We start from the raw sequence: 17,058 nt of genomic DNA on the forward strand, positions 1-17,058 counted from the left end.
AGGAGGCCTAGGCTATGTTATAAAGAGGCTGGCAAATAGGAGAGGATAATATCAATGAATAGGATCACTTAAGATTAAGTGCTTGTGTACATCAATTTTTTCCAATAGGGTGAAGGGAAAACATTTGGCAATGCCACCTCAGATAAGGGTCTCATTAAAAAGTTTACAGAATCCTATAGGGTCTCAACCACAAAATATTGATAACCCAGTTACAAAATAGGCAAAAGACATAGAAAGACTTTTCACAGAAAAAGACATTCAGATGGTCAACAGACACATAAAGAGATGCTCGAAATCACTGTCAATAAGAGAGATGCACATCAAAATCATAATGAGATACCATCTCACCCTAGGAGTAGTGGCAAATTTTAATAGGACAGCAAGCAATAAATGCCGGAGAGGATGTGGAGAGATCAGAATTCTCTTACACTGCTGGTGAGACTGTAAAATGGTACAATCACTCTGGAAGACAGGTTAGGGTATCCTCAAAAAGCTGAACATAGAACTTCCACATGATACACTAACTCCACTGCTTGGAGGATGCCTCAAGGAAAATACAGTTGAGACACAAATGGAAATTTGTACACGGGTGTTCATAGCAGTATTATTCACAAAAGCAAGAGAATGGAAACAGCCCGAATATCCACCAACAAACTAATGAATTTATTGCTTGTTTCTACTACTGGGAAGAGATGGTATCTCATTGTGATTTGGATTGGCATCTCTCTCATTGACAGTGATTCTGAGCATTTCTTCATGTGTCTGTTGGCCACCTGAATGTCTTCCTCTGTGAAAAGTCTTTCCGTGTGTTTTGCCCATTTTGTAATTGGGTTATCAGGCTTTTTTCCCCTGGAAGTCTAGGTGATTCTGTAAATTTTGGTTATGAAACCCTTGTCTGAGAACCTATTGCCAAACGTTTGTTCCCAATCAGTAGTCTTTCTTTTCACCCTGTTGGGGAAAATTTTTTATGAACACAGAGATTTCATCTTTAGAAAGTCCCATTCGTCAATTTTTGTCTTCTCCAGATTGTGCATTTCTGGCTTTATTTGTCAGTCTCTTTATATCATAGGCTCAGCTTTGGTATAAAGCTTGGTCTCCGTTTGTCTCTGATGAACGTTACGGTTTGGGGCTTTACTCCCAGGAGGTGGGAACTATCATACACTGTTGGTGGGATTTAAAAATGGTGCAACCTCTCTGGAAGACATTTTGGCATTTCCTCAAAAAGTTGAACACAGAAACTCCATAAGTCCAAGCTATTCCACTAGTAGGAATACACCCTAAGGAAATTAGAACTGAGACACAAACAGAGATTTGTACATCAATGTTCACAGCAGTGTTCTTCACCATCGCAAGAACACGGAAACGGCCCAAATGTCCAACCACAATGGAATGGACTGAGAAATTATGGTGCATTCACACAATGGAATACCACACAGCATGCGGGAGCAATGATTTTGTAAATTATTACCTACCTTGGGAGGGACTGGAGAACATTATGCTGACTGAGCTCAGTCCCACAAGAACAAATACTGTATAAAACCATTACTGTAGAAGGAGTATGGGGTGGGTGGAAGCAGAGGTATGAGGATATGTGTGGGGAGGAGGAGATTAATCATGATTGCAGAGCATTATGCTGAGTGAACTAACTCAGCCTGATAAGGGCAAAAATTACATAAGACCATTATTGTAAAGATGAAGGATAACTTGTAAAACATGTATGGGATCTCAGAGATAGGTAGTACTCCGGAGAGGTCCCTCACAGCAGATATTCCCATTGCAATTCGTCTTTTGGTGTTGTGACTACTGGTGCCAAGAGTATTGACTGTGGAGCCAAGTTAACTAAAACTGTTAACTATCTCAATCTCGTCACCATCCATACTGATGCTGCCAGTTGGCCCAGTGGTGAGAATCTTTGTTTTCTTGATGTTGAGCTTCAAGCCATATTGAAGGCTGCAGTCCTTGACCCTCTGCTGGAAGCGCTCCAGGTCCTCCTCAGTTTCAGCAACCAAGGATGTTGATGAGCCTTCCTCCAATCCTGATGCTACATTCCTCCTCATAAAGCCCTGCTTCCCAAATGGTCTGTGATGCACATTGATTAAAAAGATATGGAGACAGGATCCCTGACACACTCCTTTGCTGATTTCGAACCATGCAGTATTTCCCTGATCTGTTCTGAGGATTGCTTCCTGGTCCAGGTACAGGTTTTCTATGAGCACAAACAAGTGTTCTGGGATTCCCATTTTCCTCAAGGTTAGCCACAATTTGTTGTGATCCACAAAGCCAAATGTCAATGAAACAAAGAAGACATTCCTCTGGTACTCTGCTTTCTGTCCAGACCTGCCGTTGTTAATAATGTCTCCAGAGCCAAAACCTCTTCTAAGCTCAGCTTGTATTTCTGGTAGTTCTCTGTCGATATACTGTTCCAGCTATTTCTGGATAATCTTCAGCAAGATTTTTTTTTTTAAATTTTATATTGGTTTATTTACAAAGTTCATATACATTGTTTTTCACATTGAATCTTTCCCATTTCCTTCACGCCTCCCATCAAATTGTGTGAACTGATGATTAATGCTGGCACCCCACCCCCCACCTATCTTCAGCCCTCTACTTCCCCAACCCATAATTCTGCAATTATAGTCTTATACAGTATTTGTCCTTCTATGACTTAGTTCACTTAGCATAATGCTCTCCACTTCCTCCCAAGTTCGGTAGTAATTTACAAAATCATTGCTCCTCTATGTTGCATAGTATTCTACTGGGTGAATGTACCATAATTTCTCAATCCATTCTATTGTGGTTAGACCTTTGAGCTGTTTCCATTGGCTAGTGTGTGGTATTAGTGATATTGTTCAATAATTTCCACAGTCTGTTGGGTCATCTTTGTTTTTTTTTAATGGGAATAAATATGAATCCCATCTAGTCAGTTGTCCAGGTAGTTGTCCTCCAGATTTCTTGGCACAACAAGTCAAGGGCAGCATCTGTTTGTTGAAATATGTAAATTGGCATTCCATCAATTCCTTGGGCTTTATTTTTTGCCAATTCTTTCAGAGCAGCCTACATTTCTTCATTCATCACCGTTGCCTCTTGATCATATATTGTTTCTTGAAATTCTTCTGTGTACAATTACATTATGAAATGTTGTTGTTGTTATGTGCCATTAAGTCACTTGCAACTCATAACGACTCTATGTACAAGAGCTCTACACCTTGCTCTGTCCTGTGTCAACCTCACTGTCTTTGACACACATACTCCCATTACCCTAATAACCAAATCAATCCATCTCATAGAGGGTCTTCCTGTCATGCACTGTTCCTCCACCCTCTCAAACATGATGTCCCTCTCCAAGGACTGCTCCCTCCTTGCAACATGCCCAAAGTATGTCAGACGAAGTTTCAGAATCTTTGCCTCCAAGGAGCAGCCTGGTTTCACCCTCTCCAGGACAAACCTGTTTGTTCTCCTAGCAGTCTATGGTCTATTCAACACTCTTCTCCAGCACCCCAGCTCAAAGGCATCCATTCTCTATCATCCCTAGTCCATCTCTCAGACATATAGCATGCAATTGTGAAGACTATGGCCTGGATCAGGCGCACCTTAGTCTGAAGACTGACATCATTGCTCCTCAGTAATCTGGAGAGGTCCCCGACAGCTGACTTTCCATTGCAGTTCATCTCTTGAATGCCTGGCTCCTGGTACAAAGAGTGTTGATTGTGGAGCCAAGCAAACTAAAACTGTTAGCAATCTTAATCTCTTCACCATTAATCATGATGCTGCCAGTTTGCCCAGTGGTGAGAATCTTTGTCTTCTTGATATTGAGCTTCATTTCCATATTGAAGGATACAGTCCTTGACTTTCTGTAGCAAGCACTTCAGGTACTCCTGAGTTTCAGCAAGCAGGACATGACGGGAGAATCTAGAGAGCATTGTTTTAAGTGAAATATCTCAGTCACCAAAGGATAAATACTACATAAGATTGCTACTGTGACAACTGCAGGGTAAGTAAGAGATGGGAGGAGAGAAAGAACAGAAATCAAATGTGCAGACAACGAACTCTGTAAGGACCATAACAAGGGAGGATCGAGTTTGGAAAGACTAGAGAGGAGGATCATAAGGCTATTGCAATTAGCCAATAGGAACAGGATATGTATAACTGTTCCAAAGGGAAAGGGGAGAAGAAGTTTGAAAGAGGGTGAAGAAATCACTAGGGCAACAGAGATTAGTGGCCAGAAGGGGCGATGTGAAGGAATAGGCAAGGTGTAATGGGGACTTGATGAGATGGGATGATAAAAGTCAGAGATCAATAGTAATTAATTCTAGAAATGATTATATAAAACAAAAGGTACATGAATGAAACAATATATGTGAATGCTTGTATAAAACATAACAAAATATGAAAATCTTATATAATAACCACTCCACTACAGGTTTTATTTTGCAAAAAAAAAATTGGGTATAAGGATGGGAAGGCTTCAGTTTCTTATAATACCTAATTATATCTGAAGAATGTAAAACCAAGAATGAAGTGGGAGCCATAGCATTTCCTGATTTCAAAAACCTACCAAATTCTACTTAAGACAGTATAACAAAAAAAATGGGGCAGGAGAATGAGAACTTGCACTTAAAGTCCTGCAGCTAAGTCAAGTCTTGACTGTTTACAGAGTCCTTCTTATACAATTAACTCCACACTCATCCCAAGGAATTTTCTACTACACCCGTCACTGAAGAAAATAAAACAAAGAGACTTTAAGCCTCACTGGCCTTTAGCATTTCAGCTTCAAAATCAAACATACATTTCTGGGGAGTCTATTTGAAGTTTCTCTTTTAATGTCTCACCTTTTTTTGAGTCTCAAATTCCCCCTTGATTTTCAAAGTCTGTATTTTCTGTGTTGAAAATGATGTCATTTACTATCAAAAAAGCCATACTGTTTGTCCTGACTTAAAAAAAAAATATAATAGGTATTGTACAGTAACATAAGTGAGACTATGAAATGGCAATACTTTTTTAAACACAGATTTGTAATCTATTTGTTCACTGTGCAGAGGCATTGTACCTTGTACAAAATAAAATGAGTTTCTCAAACTAAAAAAAAAAAAATATAATAGGAAGGCCGTAAAATTCTTTTCCACTATAAAGAATAGCAGAGGAGAATCCCTAAAGGAAGTGTAGACTTAGGAGAATGTGGCATTTCCTCCTGGAGGCCGTGGGAAGGTCTTTATTGATTTAATTTATAACAATTAAGAGTGGCTTCTGTGCTTGAAGTTGTTTGGCTCCAGCTGGCGTGGGAATTATTCTCCTAAAGAATGCTCCTCTCCCAATAAAAGGATGCCCTCAGGAAGAGGAAAAGGAAGAAAGACAGTCTAGGAACTGAGGATGTGAACAAGGAAATACTTTCACGCTGCACAGAAGAAAGAACAGCATGCTGGTTCCTAACAATCTCATTCTTTCAGAGTTTACTGGCGCTGTGAAGTTCTCCCTTGGTGTTTTTATTGTTTTGCATTAAGGTATATTACTTTACAAAATAAAATTTTTTTAAAAAAATCTAACGTTCCAAGTAGCTGAAAAGAGTTCTCCCATTCTCTCAGGGCCATTGAGTTGCAAACGACTCATCGATGGCTCTCCGCTGGGTTTCTGAGCTTTAAATCACACTCTTTCTCCCAATAAGCTGCAGGTGGATTTGAACCTTTAGGATTTGAGCCTTTAGGACTGCGGCACAACTCTCTACAGACTACAATACGTGGATTCCCTTGAAAAGAGTGAGGAATGGCAGTTGGCACTGTGAAGACTTCACATGTCTACTGGTTCCTTGACTCGCCACTCAATTCCCACCATGGATCTCCCCTCAAACATCTTCAGTTTCTTGCATACCCTCCTTGTTTTTCCAGCCTCTTTTCTTTGCCCTGCAAGCAGGGTCTCTTCTTGCCACCATGTCCTCAAACATTATGTACTTTAGAAAACGGGTTCAGATTCGCGCTCTCCTAGCTCTCAGGCACAAGGAACTTCTGAAGTCTTTGCAGTTCCAAAGTATAGTATCGACACTTCTCTTTTGAATAAACTCACTGCATTCAAGTTGCCTCTTCATCACGGCTGACCCTCCAGCGGGTTTTCAGAAGCCATTTTAGTGAGGGTTGATCTAACTTCCTAGACAGTCAGATAAAAAAAAAATTATTTGGGCTTACATTCTGCAAAGCTGGATATTAGTTTTTCGAAAACTGATGGTGTTCAAGTTATTCTGTTTTAGCTTTACTGCCCTTAGGCCATTAACAACTTTTTACCTACATTACCTATTGCACTCTGGCCTTCTTTCCCAATCTATTTGTTTGTGGTCGGACATCTGGGCTGTTTCCATGTTCTTGTGAGGGCAAATAATGCTGCTGTGAACACTGGTGTACAAGTCTCCATTTGAGCCTCAGTTTTCATTTTCTTGGGATATATTCCAAGCAATGGAATACCTGGGTCATATGGCATTTCTGTGTTCAGCTTTTTGAAGAAGCACCAAACCGCCTTCCAGAGTGGTTGTACCACTGTATAATCCCACCAACCATGTATAAGACTTATCGCGCCACATCCTCTCCAACATTTCTTACTTGCTGTCCTGTTAAATTTTTCCACTGTTACTGGAGATGGTACCTCATTGTGGTTTTGATTTGCATCTCTCTTACTGCCAGTGATTTTGAGCATTTCTTCATGTGTCTGTTGGCCATTCAAATGTATTCCTCTGTGAAAACACTTTCCATGTCTTTTGCCCATTTTGTAATTGAGATACCAGTCTTTTTCTCTTGCAGGCCCAAGAGTGTCCTATAAGCTTTCATTATGAGACTCTTGTGCCAAAGTATTGCTCCCAGTCAATAAGTTTTCTTTTCACCTTGTTAGAAAAAGGTTTTTGATACTCACAGGGATTGGATGACCACTGTCATCACTTCTTTTCAATATTGTATTGGAAGTGCTTGCTAGGGCAATATGACAAGAGAAGGAAATAAGAGGCATCCAGATTGGCAAAGAGAGAGTTCAACTATTGCTGTAGGCAGATGATATGATAGTGTACACAGAATACCCAAAAGGCTCAACAAAAAAAATTGTTAGTGCTAGTAGGTCAATTTAGTAGAGTGGCAGGATATAAAATCACCATCCAAAAATCAGTGGGATTCCTCTATAGTAACAAGGAGAATTCAGAGAAGGAAACTAAGAAAGCAATACCATTTACAATAGCCAACCACAAATTGAGATACTCAGGAGTGAACCTACCTAGAGATACAAATGACTTATACAAAGAAAACTACAGAGCATTTCTGGAAGACACAATAAAAGAGCTAAAGAAATGGAAAAACATTCCCTGTTCATGGACAGGAAGACTCAATATTATGAAAATGATAAGCCTACCAAAAGCAGTCTACCTGTTCAACACAATCCCAATCCAGATGCCGAATTCATTTTTCAAGGAGATCCAAAAGGAAATTGTCAAGTTTATTTGAGGAGGCAAGAGACCCTGAATAAGCAAAACACTTCTGTTAGCTATCTTTTAAAAGCCTGCGTAGCATGTAAAATATATAACACACATATTTCAAGAGTTCATAGTTATATATAGATTTTAAATAGATTTGCATGTTTCTCATCTGAAACAATCTTGAACCATTTGCAACTACTGAGCATCATAGAACATAAGCTTACATCATGTCAGGAGGAACATCATGCTGTAAATTCATAGGCTGCTACTGGCAAGGTCAACCAACAGTTGGACTGCATCCAAGGAGCTCCTTGGGGTGGGGGGAGGAAATGGGCAGCCTCCTCCTGCAAAGGTCTATAGGCATGGAAATCTGAGAAAAGGAAACCCAATGCATTCTGGCTGAGTCAGAATCGACTCGCTAACAGGGAGTAGCATTGAAAGCAAAGAGGTTATTTCTAAATCACCACTATAGGCCATAATGGAACCCAGAAACGAGTGCTTTATGAGGCAACTAGCTAAAAGGGAATGAAATAGTCACCCAAACCATAAAAGTTATTTCTAAGCACTTCCCTATAAAACAATTTTTTTTACTGACAAGAAATTATTCCTTCTTACTATCCTAAATATTAAATGCCATCACATCATAAAACTGAAATGTAGCACATTTTGTTGATCCTTTTATTTCTAGAATACACATTTACTTTGTAATGAAAACATGATGCGTGCCCATTATTATTTACTATGTTACTCAATCAACAGGACTCACAGTATTCCCTGGCGAGAGCTAGGCATAAGGGAATCCAGTCCAACAGAGGATTAGAAAGATCTGGGTTCTGCAATGTGCCAGTGCCATTACTGCTACCCATGTCGGTGTTTGGTGCCATCGAGTTGACCCTGACTCCTAGGGGCCTGAGTCCGGGTGCCAGCCTCACCCTCTCCCCCATGCTTACCGCTACTGTGGCAGTCACTGTGTCAACCCATCTCACTGAGAGTCTCATTGAGAGTCTTCTCTCTTGCCAACACTCTACCTTTGCAACCATGCTTTTTTCCCCAAGGATTGGTGCCTCCTGACCAAGTATGTGAGATGTAGTTTTCATCATCCTTGTCACTACAGAGAACTCGAGTGTCCGTACACCCTCCTTTATTCCAACAGTAATGATGAGATTGGCTCCAACTTGACAATCATGACAATTTTAGAAGGAAGAAGAGCTGTGGCATGAACCCATATTTTTTGTTTTTAACAACTCAAATCTGTTCTCTCACCCACACGTTGCTTCAGCGCACCCTCCTTTTCCTCTTCCCTTTGTGTGTCTTTCTCTCTTCCATCTCTCATCAGTACCCCAAATGGTGAACAGTTGAAGTGTTTGATGTGTGTGTGTGTGTGTGTGTGTGTAGGAGAAGAATACTCAAGCCCTCTCATCCTGAACATAAAAGCAGAAGTCAGTGAATTCGGAGTTTCAAAACACCACCAGCTCTTGGGTTTCTCTCATCAACCAGATTTCAATTTCTAGTACCTAATAGAACATTTGTTATGTAAAGTGCAAACTTAATGAGAGAGAGAGAGACAGAGAGAGAGACAGAGAAAGTCCAAGAAACCCTCCAGCTAAGCACCTTTGCTGGCACAGTGGAGACGTTTTTATACTGATTGTATCTGTGAAAATGAAAGAGGAAGCAACATTTGGCCCTTTTTCTTATCTTGAGGAATCTATTATTGACGGACACAATTGTGTTAATAAATATGCTGACACTCCAGTACCTGGAACACTGTGAAAAAGAACTGTTGGACAATTTGCAGGATCGCATTCAAGGCTTGACTCCTCTATAAAGTCTCAGGCAAATTGGACCCATTTCTCTCTTTTAATCCCCACATCCCACACCACAACGCAGCCAAATGAAGATACCAGCAACTGAAAATCTCATCCTTATTTGATGTGCTGGGAGGAAATTTTTAAAAAAACAAAACAACACCAAAATAAAAAGCTTTAAATTATACCATGCCCTACTATTAACTGTCAGATGCAGGCCAAGTTCAGAGCTATGGGAAGAAAACAAGGGCATCTTTGAATAAATGGAATATTACACTTGCTTAGTATGTGATTAGCTTATGTCATGTGTGTATACGCTGTTTGGTTTTTTAATTATTATTTTATTATTATTTTGTGTGTGTGTGTGTGTGTGTATTTGTGTACAGTCAAATCAAATCTGACTGGTACAGGAAGAGATTGTCCCTCCTTTTCCCGGCAGAGCATCTGGTGGATTTGAACCGTGCGCCTCTGGGATTGCAGTGCAGCTTCTTGCCACTAGGCCATCAGAGCTCCCCACTGTTTGGTTTTTTAAAACACATCTCAAGCTACTATAATTGGTTTTCTACATTGTGCATCAATTACAGGCACCTACCCATTGACCCTGTGTTGATTCCAACTTGCAGTGACTCTGCAGGACAGAGTCAAGCTGTCTCATAAGAGTCAAGCTGTCTCATAAGGTTTGATGGGGCTCCAAATCCCTAGGGAAACAGACTGCCACAACCTACTCCCATGGGCAGCTGGTGGCTTTGAACTAGCAACCCTTTCTTTGGTCAGAAGCCAAATGCTTAAGCACTGTACCATGAGGGATCCTTTATAGGTATATCTCCTCAACTCCTTCATTGATGTTAAGTTGGAACTGCCTCACAGCTGACCCTCTGCTGGGTTCCCAAGGCTGTAACCCACATGGAAGGAGATTGCTAATCTTTCTCCCTCAGAATTGCTGATGGATTTGAATTGTTGGAGAGGCACGGTCATTGGGTTAGCAGTGCGACTCCCTATGGACTAGGCCACCAGAGCTCCCCAAACAAGCCAGGTGCTGGCGAGTCAACTGAAACTCTTGGTGAGTATGTAGCTACATGCTGTTGTTGTGAGATGTTGTCAAATCAAGTACAACTCATAGGGACCCTATGAACACGTCTACACTCTGCCCTAGCCTGTGCCCTCCTCATCATCACCAACACACTTGAGTCCACTGCTTAGACAAGGGGAAATAAAGAATTCTAGTAAAATTATTATTGTCAAAAGGGCTTCTATAAAAAAATGTTAAATGCACACTCAAAATCATTTGGTTTTGAAGCTTAGGTATTATTTAGGGCTCTGGTAGTATAGTCTTGAGCGTTTGGGGCTGTTAGCGAAGAACCCAGGCATCTCTAGTGGTTCAAGTGCAACAATCTCTTGGGAGAAAGATGGGAAGTTTTCTCCAGTTAAGATTTACAGTCTCAAAAACGGATGGAGGGTTGCTATGAGTCATAACCAATTCAATGGCAATGAATGAGTAAAATGGATAAACAGGCTGTGTGGTCAATCTTCATGCATATATATGTTCAAAATAAGCAACACAAGCTTCCTCGAGTACACACTACTGGGCTAGAGTCCTAGGATGCAAAGACCTCATACCTATCGTCAATGATCTCATTTTCTTTTCGGAAAAATGGAAAGTGGAGCATGAAAATGATTAAAGCCAGGAAACCTTACTGATAAAATGTCATGAGAATCAGAGAAAGGAACAATCACTATGGTCCAGGGAACCAGAGAAACGTCACAAAGTGCTCTTTACCTAGGTAGGATTGGGAGGATTCAGAGAAGTAGATATGGAGACGGAAGGATGAGGCCTACCAGGAAGACGGAACAGCTTGGTTGAGGGCCAAAAGCCTTGAAAGCAGAGTGCGTGGAACAGAGAACACGAACAGGGTGGAAGGGGGCTAAAGAGGACTTTGAGCACCACACTAAAGAACTGGTACTGATTTCTTTTTCCATATACAACGTGGAGTCACCCAAAGTTCCACTGTTGTTGGAATTGGGGTCCTTTTCATGGAAACAGATAACCAAGATGCAATAATAATAAATACCTTTTAAATAATGCTTTTCTGGGGGGTGGGGAGCTTGTTTTTGTGAGGAAATTAAAATCACAAATATTACAAATACTGTGAATCTTGGCTTGGGGACAGCTGTCATGGAGGTGGGGGTTAGGACAAGGCTAGGGGTGGGGACAGATGCTCTGAGGACTTAGACCTTTCCACTTAATCCATCATACATATTTGGCTCTTCTAAATATTTAATTCAAGTAAAGATTCCTATTTTTCACATGAAAACCACAATGAGACACCCCATTTCACATCCACTAAGATGATCAATATGAGAAAATAAAGTGTTGGCAAGAATGCAGAGAAATCAGAACCCTCATTCGTTGCTGCTGGAAATGTCCAATGGGACAGCTGCTGTGGAAACCACTGGCACTTCCTCAAATTGTAAAACAGAATTACCATAGGACCCAGCAAGTGAACTTTTAGATACATGCTCAAGAGATTTCAAAGTCGAGACTCAAACACATACTTACACAGCACTATACATTTAGCAACAGTCTAAGGTAGAAAGAGCCCAAGTGCCCATCAGAGGATCAAAGGAGCAATTAAATGTGGTTTATCCATACAAAAGAAGTATTACTCAGCCATAAAGAGAAATAGCATCCCAATAGTTGCTGTGACATAGAGGAACTTGGAAACATTATATTGAGCACAACAAGTTCTATATGAAATCCCTTCACTAGAAAATGTGCAGACACCAAAGCTGTTAGTGGTTACCAGAGACTGAGGGAGAAGGGAGTGCGGAGTTACTGATGAAAGGGTCAGAATCCTGGTGGTTTAATGCATAACTTGTTGGGCCACTAATCAAAAGGTCAGTGGTTTGGATCCATTAGCTACTACTCTGAGAGGGAAAAAAGATGGGCCATCTCCACCTGCAAAGCTTGCCAGCCCGACAGGGGGCCTGCTTCATGAGTCAAAACGCACTTGATGGCAGAAACTGTGGGCTGCAGGGTACTGAGTCTGTTTAGGGTGATGGAAATTGTTTGACAGTGGACAGTGGTGATGACAGCACTGCTTGTACACGGAATTATTCAAATGACAAGTTCTTGATACGTATTTTGCCACCATAAATATCAAAATAAAGAATCCCATTTTTCAAAGACATAGAATGGGGGTGTGAGTCTATAAACACCACACCGAGCAGATTTCATAAGCAATGGACCACATAGAGAGACTTACCTCAACATGTTGGCAGGTCTGGATGAGTTTAGCCAACAGGGTCTCCAGTTCTGCGTTCCTCTTGATCAGGTTGGTGAGGTTACTCTCTAAGTTTTGCTGTTTGAAAAGAGAGAGGCAAAATATTATTTTAATAACTTCTCATACATTAGCTTGCACAAAATCACACATCCTACTCAGGAAAGCACACATATTTCCGGAACATTTCACGCCGCCCCCGTCACCTATGCCATTGTACACATGGATAGACTGGAAGCGATCCGTATTTATTCCAATTTTTTTTTTAAAAAAAGGTGATCTGACAGAGTGCGGAAATTATCAAACAATACCACTAATATCACATGAAAGCTAGATCCTATTGATGGTTACCCAAAAATTATTGGAACAGTACATGTACAAAGAACTGCCAGGTGTGCAAGCAGGGTTTGGCAGAAGCCATGGCACTAGGGACATTGCTGCCAATGTCAGAGATTCTCCCAAGAGTCATACCTATCACAGTTGAACTTTAAACCATTGTTGTTGTTATGTGCCGTCAAGTTACTTGCAACTCATAGCGACCCTATATAGCCCTAAACTCTGTTCTGTCTTGTGCCATTCTCGTTGTCTCTGACACACTCATCCCGATTACCCCAGTCACCGAATCAATCCACCTCATAGAGGGCCTTCTCCTCCTGCACCTGCCCTCCACCCTCCCAAGCATGATGTCCCTCTGCAAGGACCGGTCTTTCCTTACAATATGACCAGAGTATGTCAGACGAAGCCTCAGAATCCTTGCCTCCAAGGAGTAGCCCGGTTTAACCCTCCCCAGGGTGAATCTGTTTGTTTTCTTAGCAGTCCAAGGTACATTCAATACTCTTCTCCAGCACCAAAGCTCAGAAGCATCAATTCGGAAGGGCCCAGGGCGCCTTGACAAACATTTCTGACAGGAAACAGTCTTTCAACTGAGGCAGAGGGATGAGTGGAGTTTCTTTTCCTGGACAAGAATGATAATTTCTTGGAAGAATAGAATGGAGATACTGATGAGAGTGGAAGAGAGTATTCCATGGGCAAGAAGGAAACGAAATAAGACAGTGGCGTGTCATGTGCAAACATTTGGGAAACGTCAGAAAACCTGTGTGATTAGGGAAACTGTACATATTTTAGGACATAGATGGTTCCTTAAGTACAGCAAACACATGGAATAAAAAGACATTCCCTGAAAAAGAAAAACTGACCTAAGATGTGTAATAGCACCTGATAAAGAAAATATGAAGAGATTATGACTTTGAAAATTAACAATTTCTTAAAGATAACAGATTATTTGTTGTTGTTTTTATGTGCCGTGGAGTTGCCTGTCACTCACAGCGACAACGCAGTACACCAGTTCTGAAGCCTGCCCTGTCCTGAGCCAGTCTCACTGACTCCAACACATCTACCCCCATTACTCCAGATAGTGTGTCAATCTGCCTCATTTGGGATCTTCCTCGCCTATGCTGTCAATTGACCCAGTGGTGAGACTCTTGTCTTTTTGATGTTGAGCTTCAATCCATATTGAAGACTACAGCCCTTGAACTTTTGCAGCAAGTGCTTCTGGTGCTTCTGTTTCAGCAAGGTTGCGTCATCTGCATAACATAGGTTGTGGAGTCTCTCACCAATCCTGATGATATATTCCTCTTCATAAAGCCCAGTCTCCCAAATGATCTGTTCTATACACAGACTGAAAAAAAGGTATGGAGACAGGACACATCCCTGACACACTCCTTTTCCGATTTTGAATTATGCAGGGTTTCCTTGCTCTGTTCTGAGAACTGCTTCCTGGTCAGAGTATAGGTTTCACGTGAGCACAATCAAGTGTTCTGGGATTCCCATTCTCCTCAAGGTTAGCCACAACTTATTGTGATCCACACAGTCAAATGCCTTTGCATAGTCAGTAAAATACACATAGATATTCCTCTGGTACTCTGCTTTCAGCCAAGATCCATCTAACATTGGTGTTACTCTCTCTAGTGCTACAACCTCTTCTAAACCCAGCCTGTACTTCTGGCAGTTTTCTGTTGATGTATTGTTCCAGTCATTTTTGGATAATCTTCAGCAAGAGTTTGCTTGCATATAATATCAGTGATCAGTTGTCCAGGTGGTTGTCTTCTAAATTTCTTGGCACAACATGGTGAGCAAGTCCAGGGTAGCATCTGTTTGTTGAAATATGTCAATTGTTATTCCATCAATTCCTGGGACTTTATTTTTTGCCAAATCCTTCAGAGCAGCCTGCACTTCCTCATTTATCACCACTGCCTCTTGATCACTTGTTGTTTCTTGAACTTCTTCTGTGTCAGCCAATTCTTTTTGGTACAGTGACTCTGTATACTCCTTCCATCTTCTTTTAATGCTTCCTGGATCATTCAATGTTCTGCACATAACATCCTTAAGTACTGCAACTCAAGGCCTGAATTTGTTCTTCAGTTCCTTCAGTTTATCCAATGTCATTTACTTGGGAACATTTTCACTCCGACTTCACAAAACTTTAGATTTAGAAAGGTGTATTTAAGGCAAAGAATCTGGTTAATCTTTAAGTGCTTAAGAAGTATACATTAGAAGGAGACATAATTTTGGGCCTTCTTTAAAAAGTTATGCTTATTAGTCTGCTATTCCTTTTTATCTTCTTAGCTCAATTATTTCCTTTTTCATCTCCAACAGGTTCTTCATCATATCTCCCTTTCTTGTTAAATTACTTTTTCTCCCTGTTGAAACGATGCAATTCCCATCTCTAGAACTTCCAAAGACCTAAATGTACTATTCTTAAGTCCTTTTGAGAAACGGCAAGTCCATCTTTTCCAGTGTTTAATATTTCTCGAGACTCTGGACTTTCTCTTGTTTTGTAACCTTTGCCTGACAGCTCATCTCATGGGAACTCTGTTCCCCATATACCATGGTCTGGGGGTTGCCATAGCCCAGCCAGCTGAGGTACATACTCTGGTATTAGGTTCTGAAGTTCTTTCCCTAAAGGAAGTGCTCCCACAAGACACCGACATGAAATATAGGCACAGGTACTATTTCTGCTCTGCTTCCTTTTATGAAGAAGCTCTGGGGCTGGCTTCAAGTCCAGAAAAGATAGGAGCTACCCTTTTATGCCAGTATATAAATAGAGTGTCCTAACTTCCATGTGAGTGAGGGTCACAGTCCTAAGCTCCTGTCACTTCCAGGTACAATACACTGTATTTCCCCTCAGATCCCACTGCCTCATCGGGTTCCCACTTCTTGTGAGCATCCCAGTTTCTACCTTCCTCTCTTCCCAGATCTGGTCCTTGGAAACTTCCCACCTACATTTAAGTGTGGTTAAACAGTCTTTGGAGAATCCTTGAGTCGTGCACCATGCTCAACTGCTAATTAAAAATGTTGGAGGTTTGAATCTACCCAGAGGTACCATAGAACAAAGGCCTGGCTACCCGTTTCTGAAAGGTCACAGTCACTGAAAACCCAATGGAGTATAGTTCTAGTGTCTGAAATCAGTGGGCTGTCATGAGTGGAGCTCATCTTGATGACAACTTGTTTTGTGATTACTGGCTTATGTGGTCTTAAAAATACTTTAAAAAATTTTTAGTTTAATTCTTATTGTTCAGAGTTGAGAGGGAAGCTCCTGCATACAAAATGTTGGTTTTGGCTTTTAAATATTCTTCTATTTTTAACTCAGAAATTTTTAAAGAAAAAAAATATTTATTACTTCTTACTTAAAGGGCACTTAAAGCAAAGAGCCAAATAACTGACTCAGAGGGATTGACTGAGATAAAATCATCTTTGCATCAAAGGAAAACTTGCTTCTAAAACTTCAGGTTTTTCTATTGTTTGGATATTCTTTATATAGAGAGATAGAATAGTTTTGAAACGTCCCACTATTTAGAAAATGTTGTTGTTAGGTGCCATCGGGTCGAGTACGACTCATAGTGACCCTATGAATAACAGATCTGAGCCCTGTTCTATCCTGTTCTCACACTTCCTGACACACAAGAGCCCACTGCAGCTGTCACCACGTCAATCCACGTGGTTGAGGGTCTTTCTCTCCTTCACAGACCCTCCACCCTTCCTAGCATCATGTTTGTCTCTAAGGAATAGCCCTTCCTAGCAACATGCCCAAAGTATAGGAAGACAAGCCTCATCATTCTTGCCTCCAAAGAGCACTCCGGCTGCACCCTCTCCAAGATATAGCTGTTTGTTCTATTTACTGTCCATGGGCTGTTCAGTGCTGTGCTCCAATACCACAGCATCAGTTCTTCTTCTGTCATCCTCATTCACTGTCCAGCTCTCAGATACAAAGCAAGTAATCAGAAAGACCACGACCTGAATCACATGTACCTTAGTCCTCAAAGTGACATCACTATTCCCCAATAATTTGGAGAGCTCCGTTACTGCTGATTTTCCCAGTGCAAAGTGTCTCCTTATTTCCTGATTGCTGATACCAATGGTGTTAATTGTGGACCTATTCAACCTCCTCTCCATCCATCACGATGTTGCCTTATCAGCCCAGTGCCCTTATTTTAGAAGTGACTTCATTACACAGACTTTGGACAGGTTGTCAGGTGAG

General features: G+C 41.0%; 1 protein-coding gene across 3 annotated transcripts in view; it reads right to left on the reverse strand.

Annotated features, from left to right (window-relative positions):
• The window catches only part of MID1 (midline 1 (Opitz/BBB syndrome)), a 232,517-nt gene that overhangs the window by 90,322 nt on the left and 125,137 nt on the right, over positions 1–17,058 (reverse strand). For all 3 annotated transcript variants that reach the window (XM_006892359.1, XM_006892360.1, XM_006892361.1), the window contains one exon: positions 12,507–12,602. In XM_006892359.1, the coding sequence (XP_006892421.1) occupies positions 12,507–12,602 (96 nt within the window). The remainder of the gene's footprint in view (positions 1–12,506; positions 12,603–17,058) is intronic.

Source organism: Elephantulus edwardii, unplaced genomic scaffold (assembly GCF_000299155.1).
Source record: "Elephantulus edwardii isolate Elephantulus edwardi_28Jun2011 unplaced genomic scaffold, EleEdw1.0 scaffold00115, whole genome shotgun sequence".
In the NCBI taxonomy this organism is placed as follows: domain Eukaryota; kingdom Metazoa; phylum Chordata; class Mammalia; order Macroscelidea; family Macroscelididae; genus Elephantulus; species Elephantulus edwardii.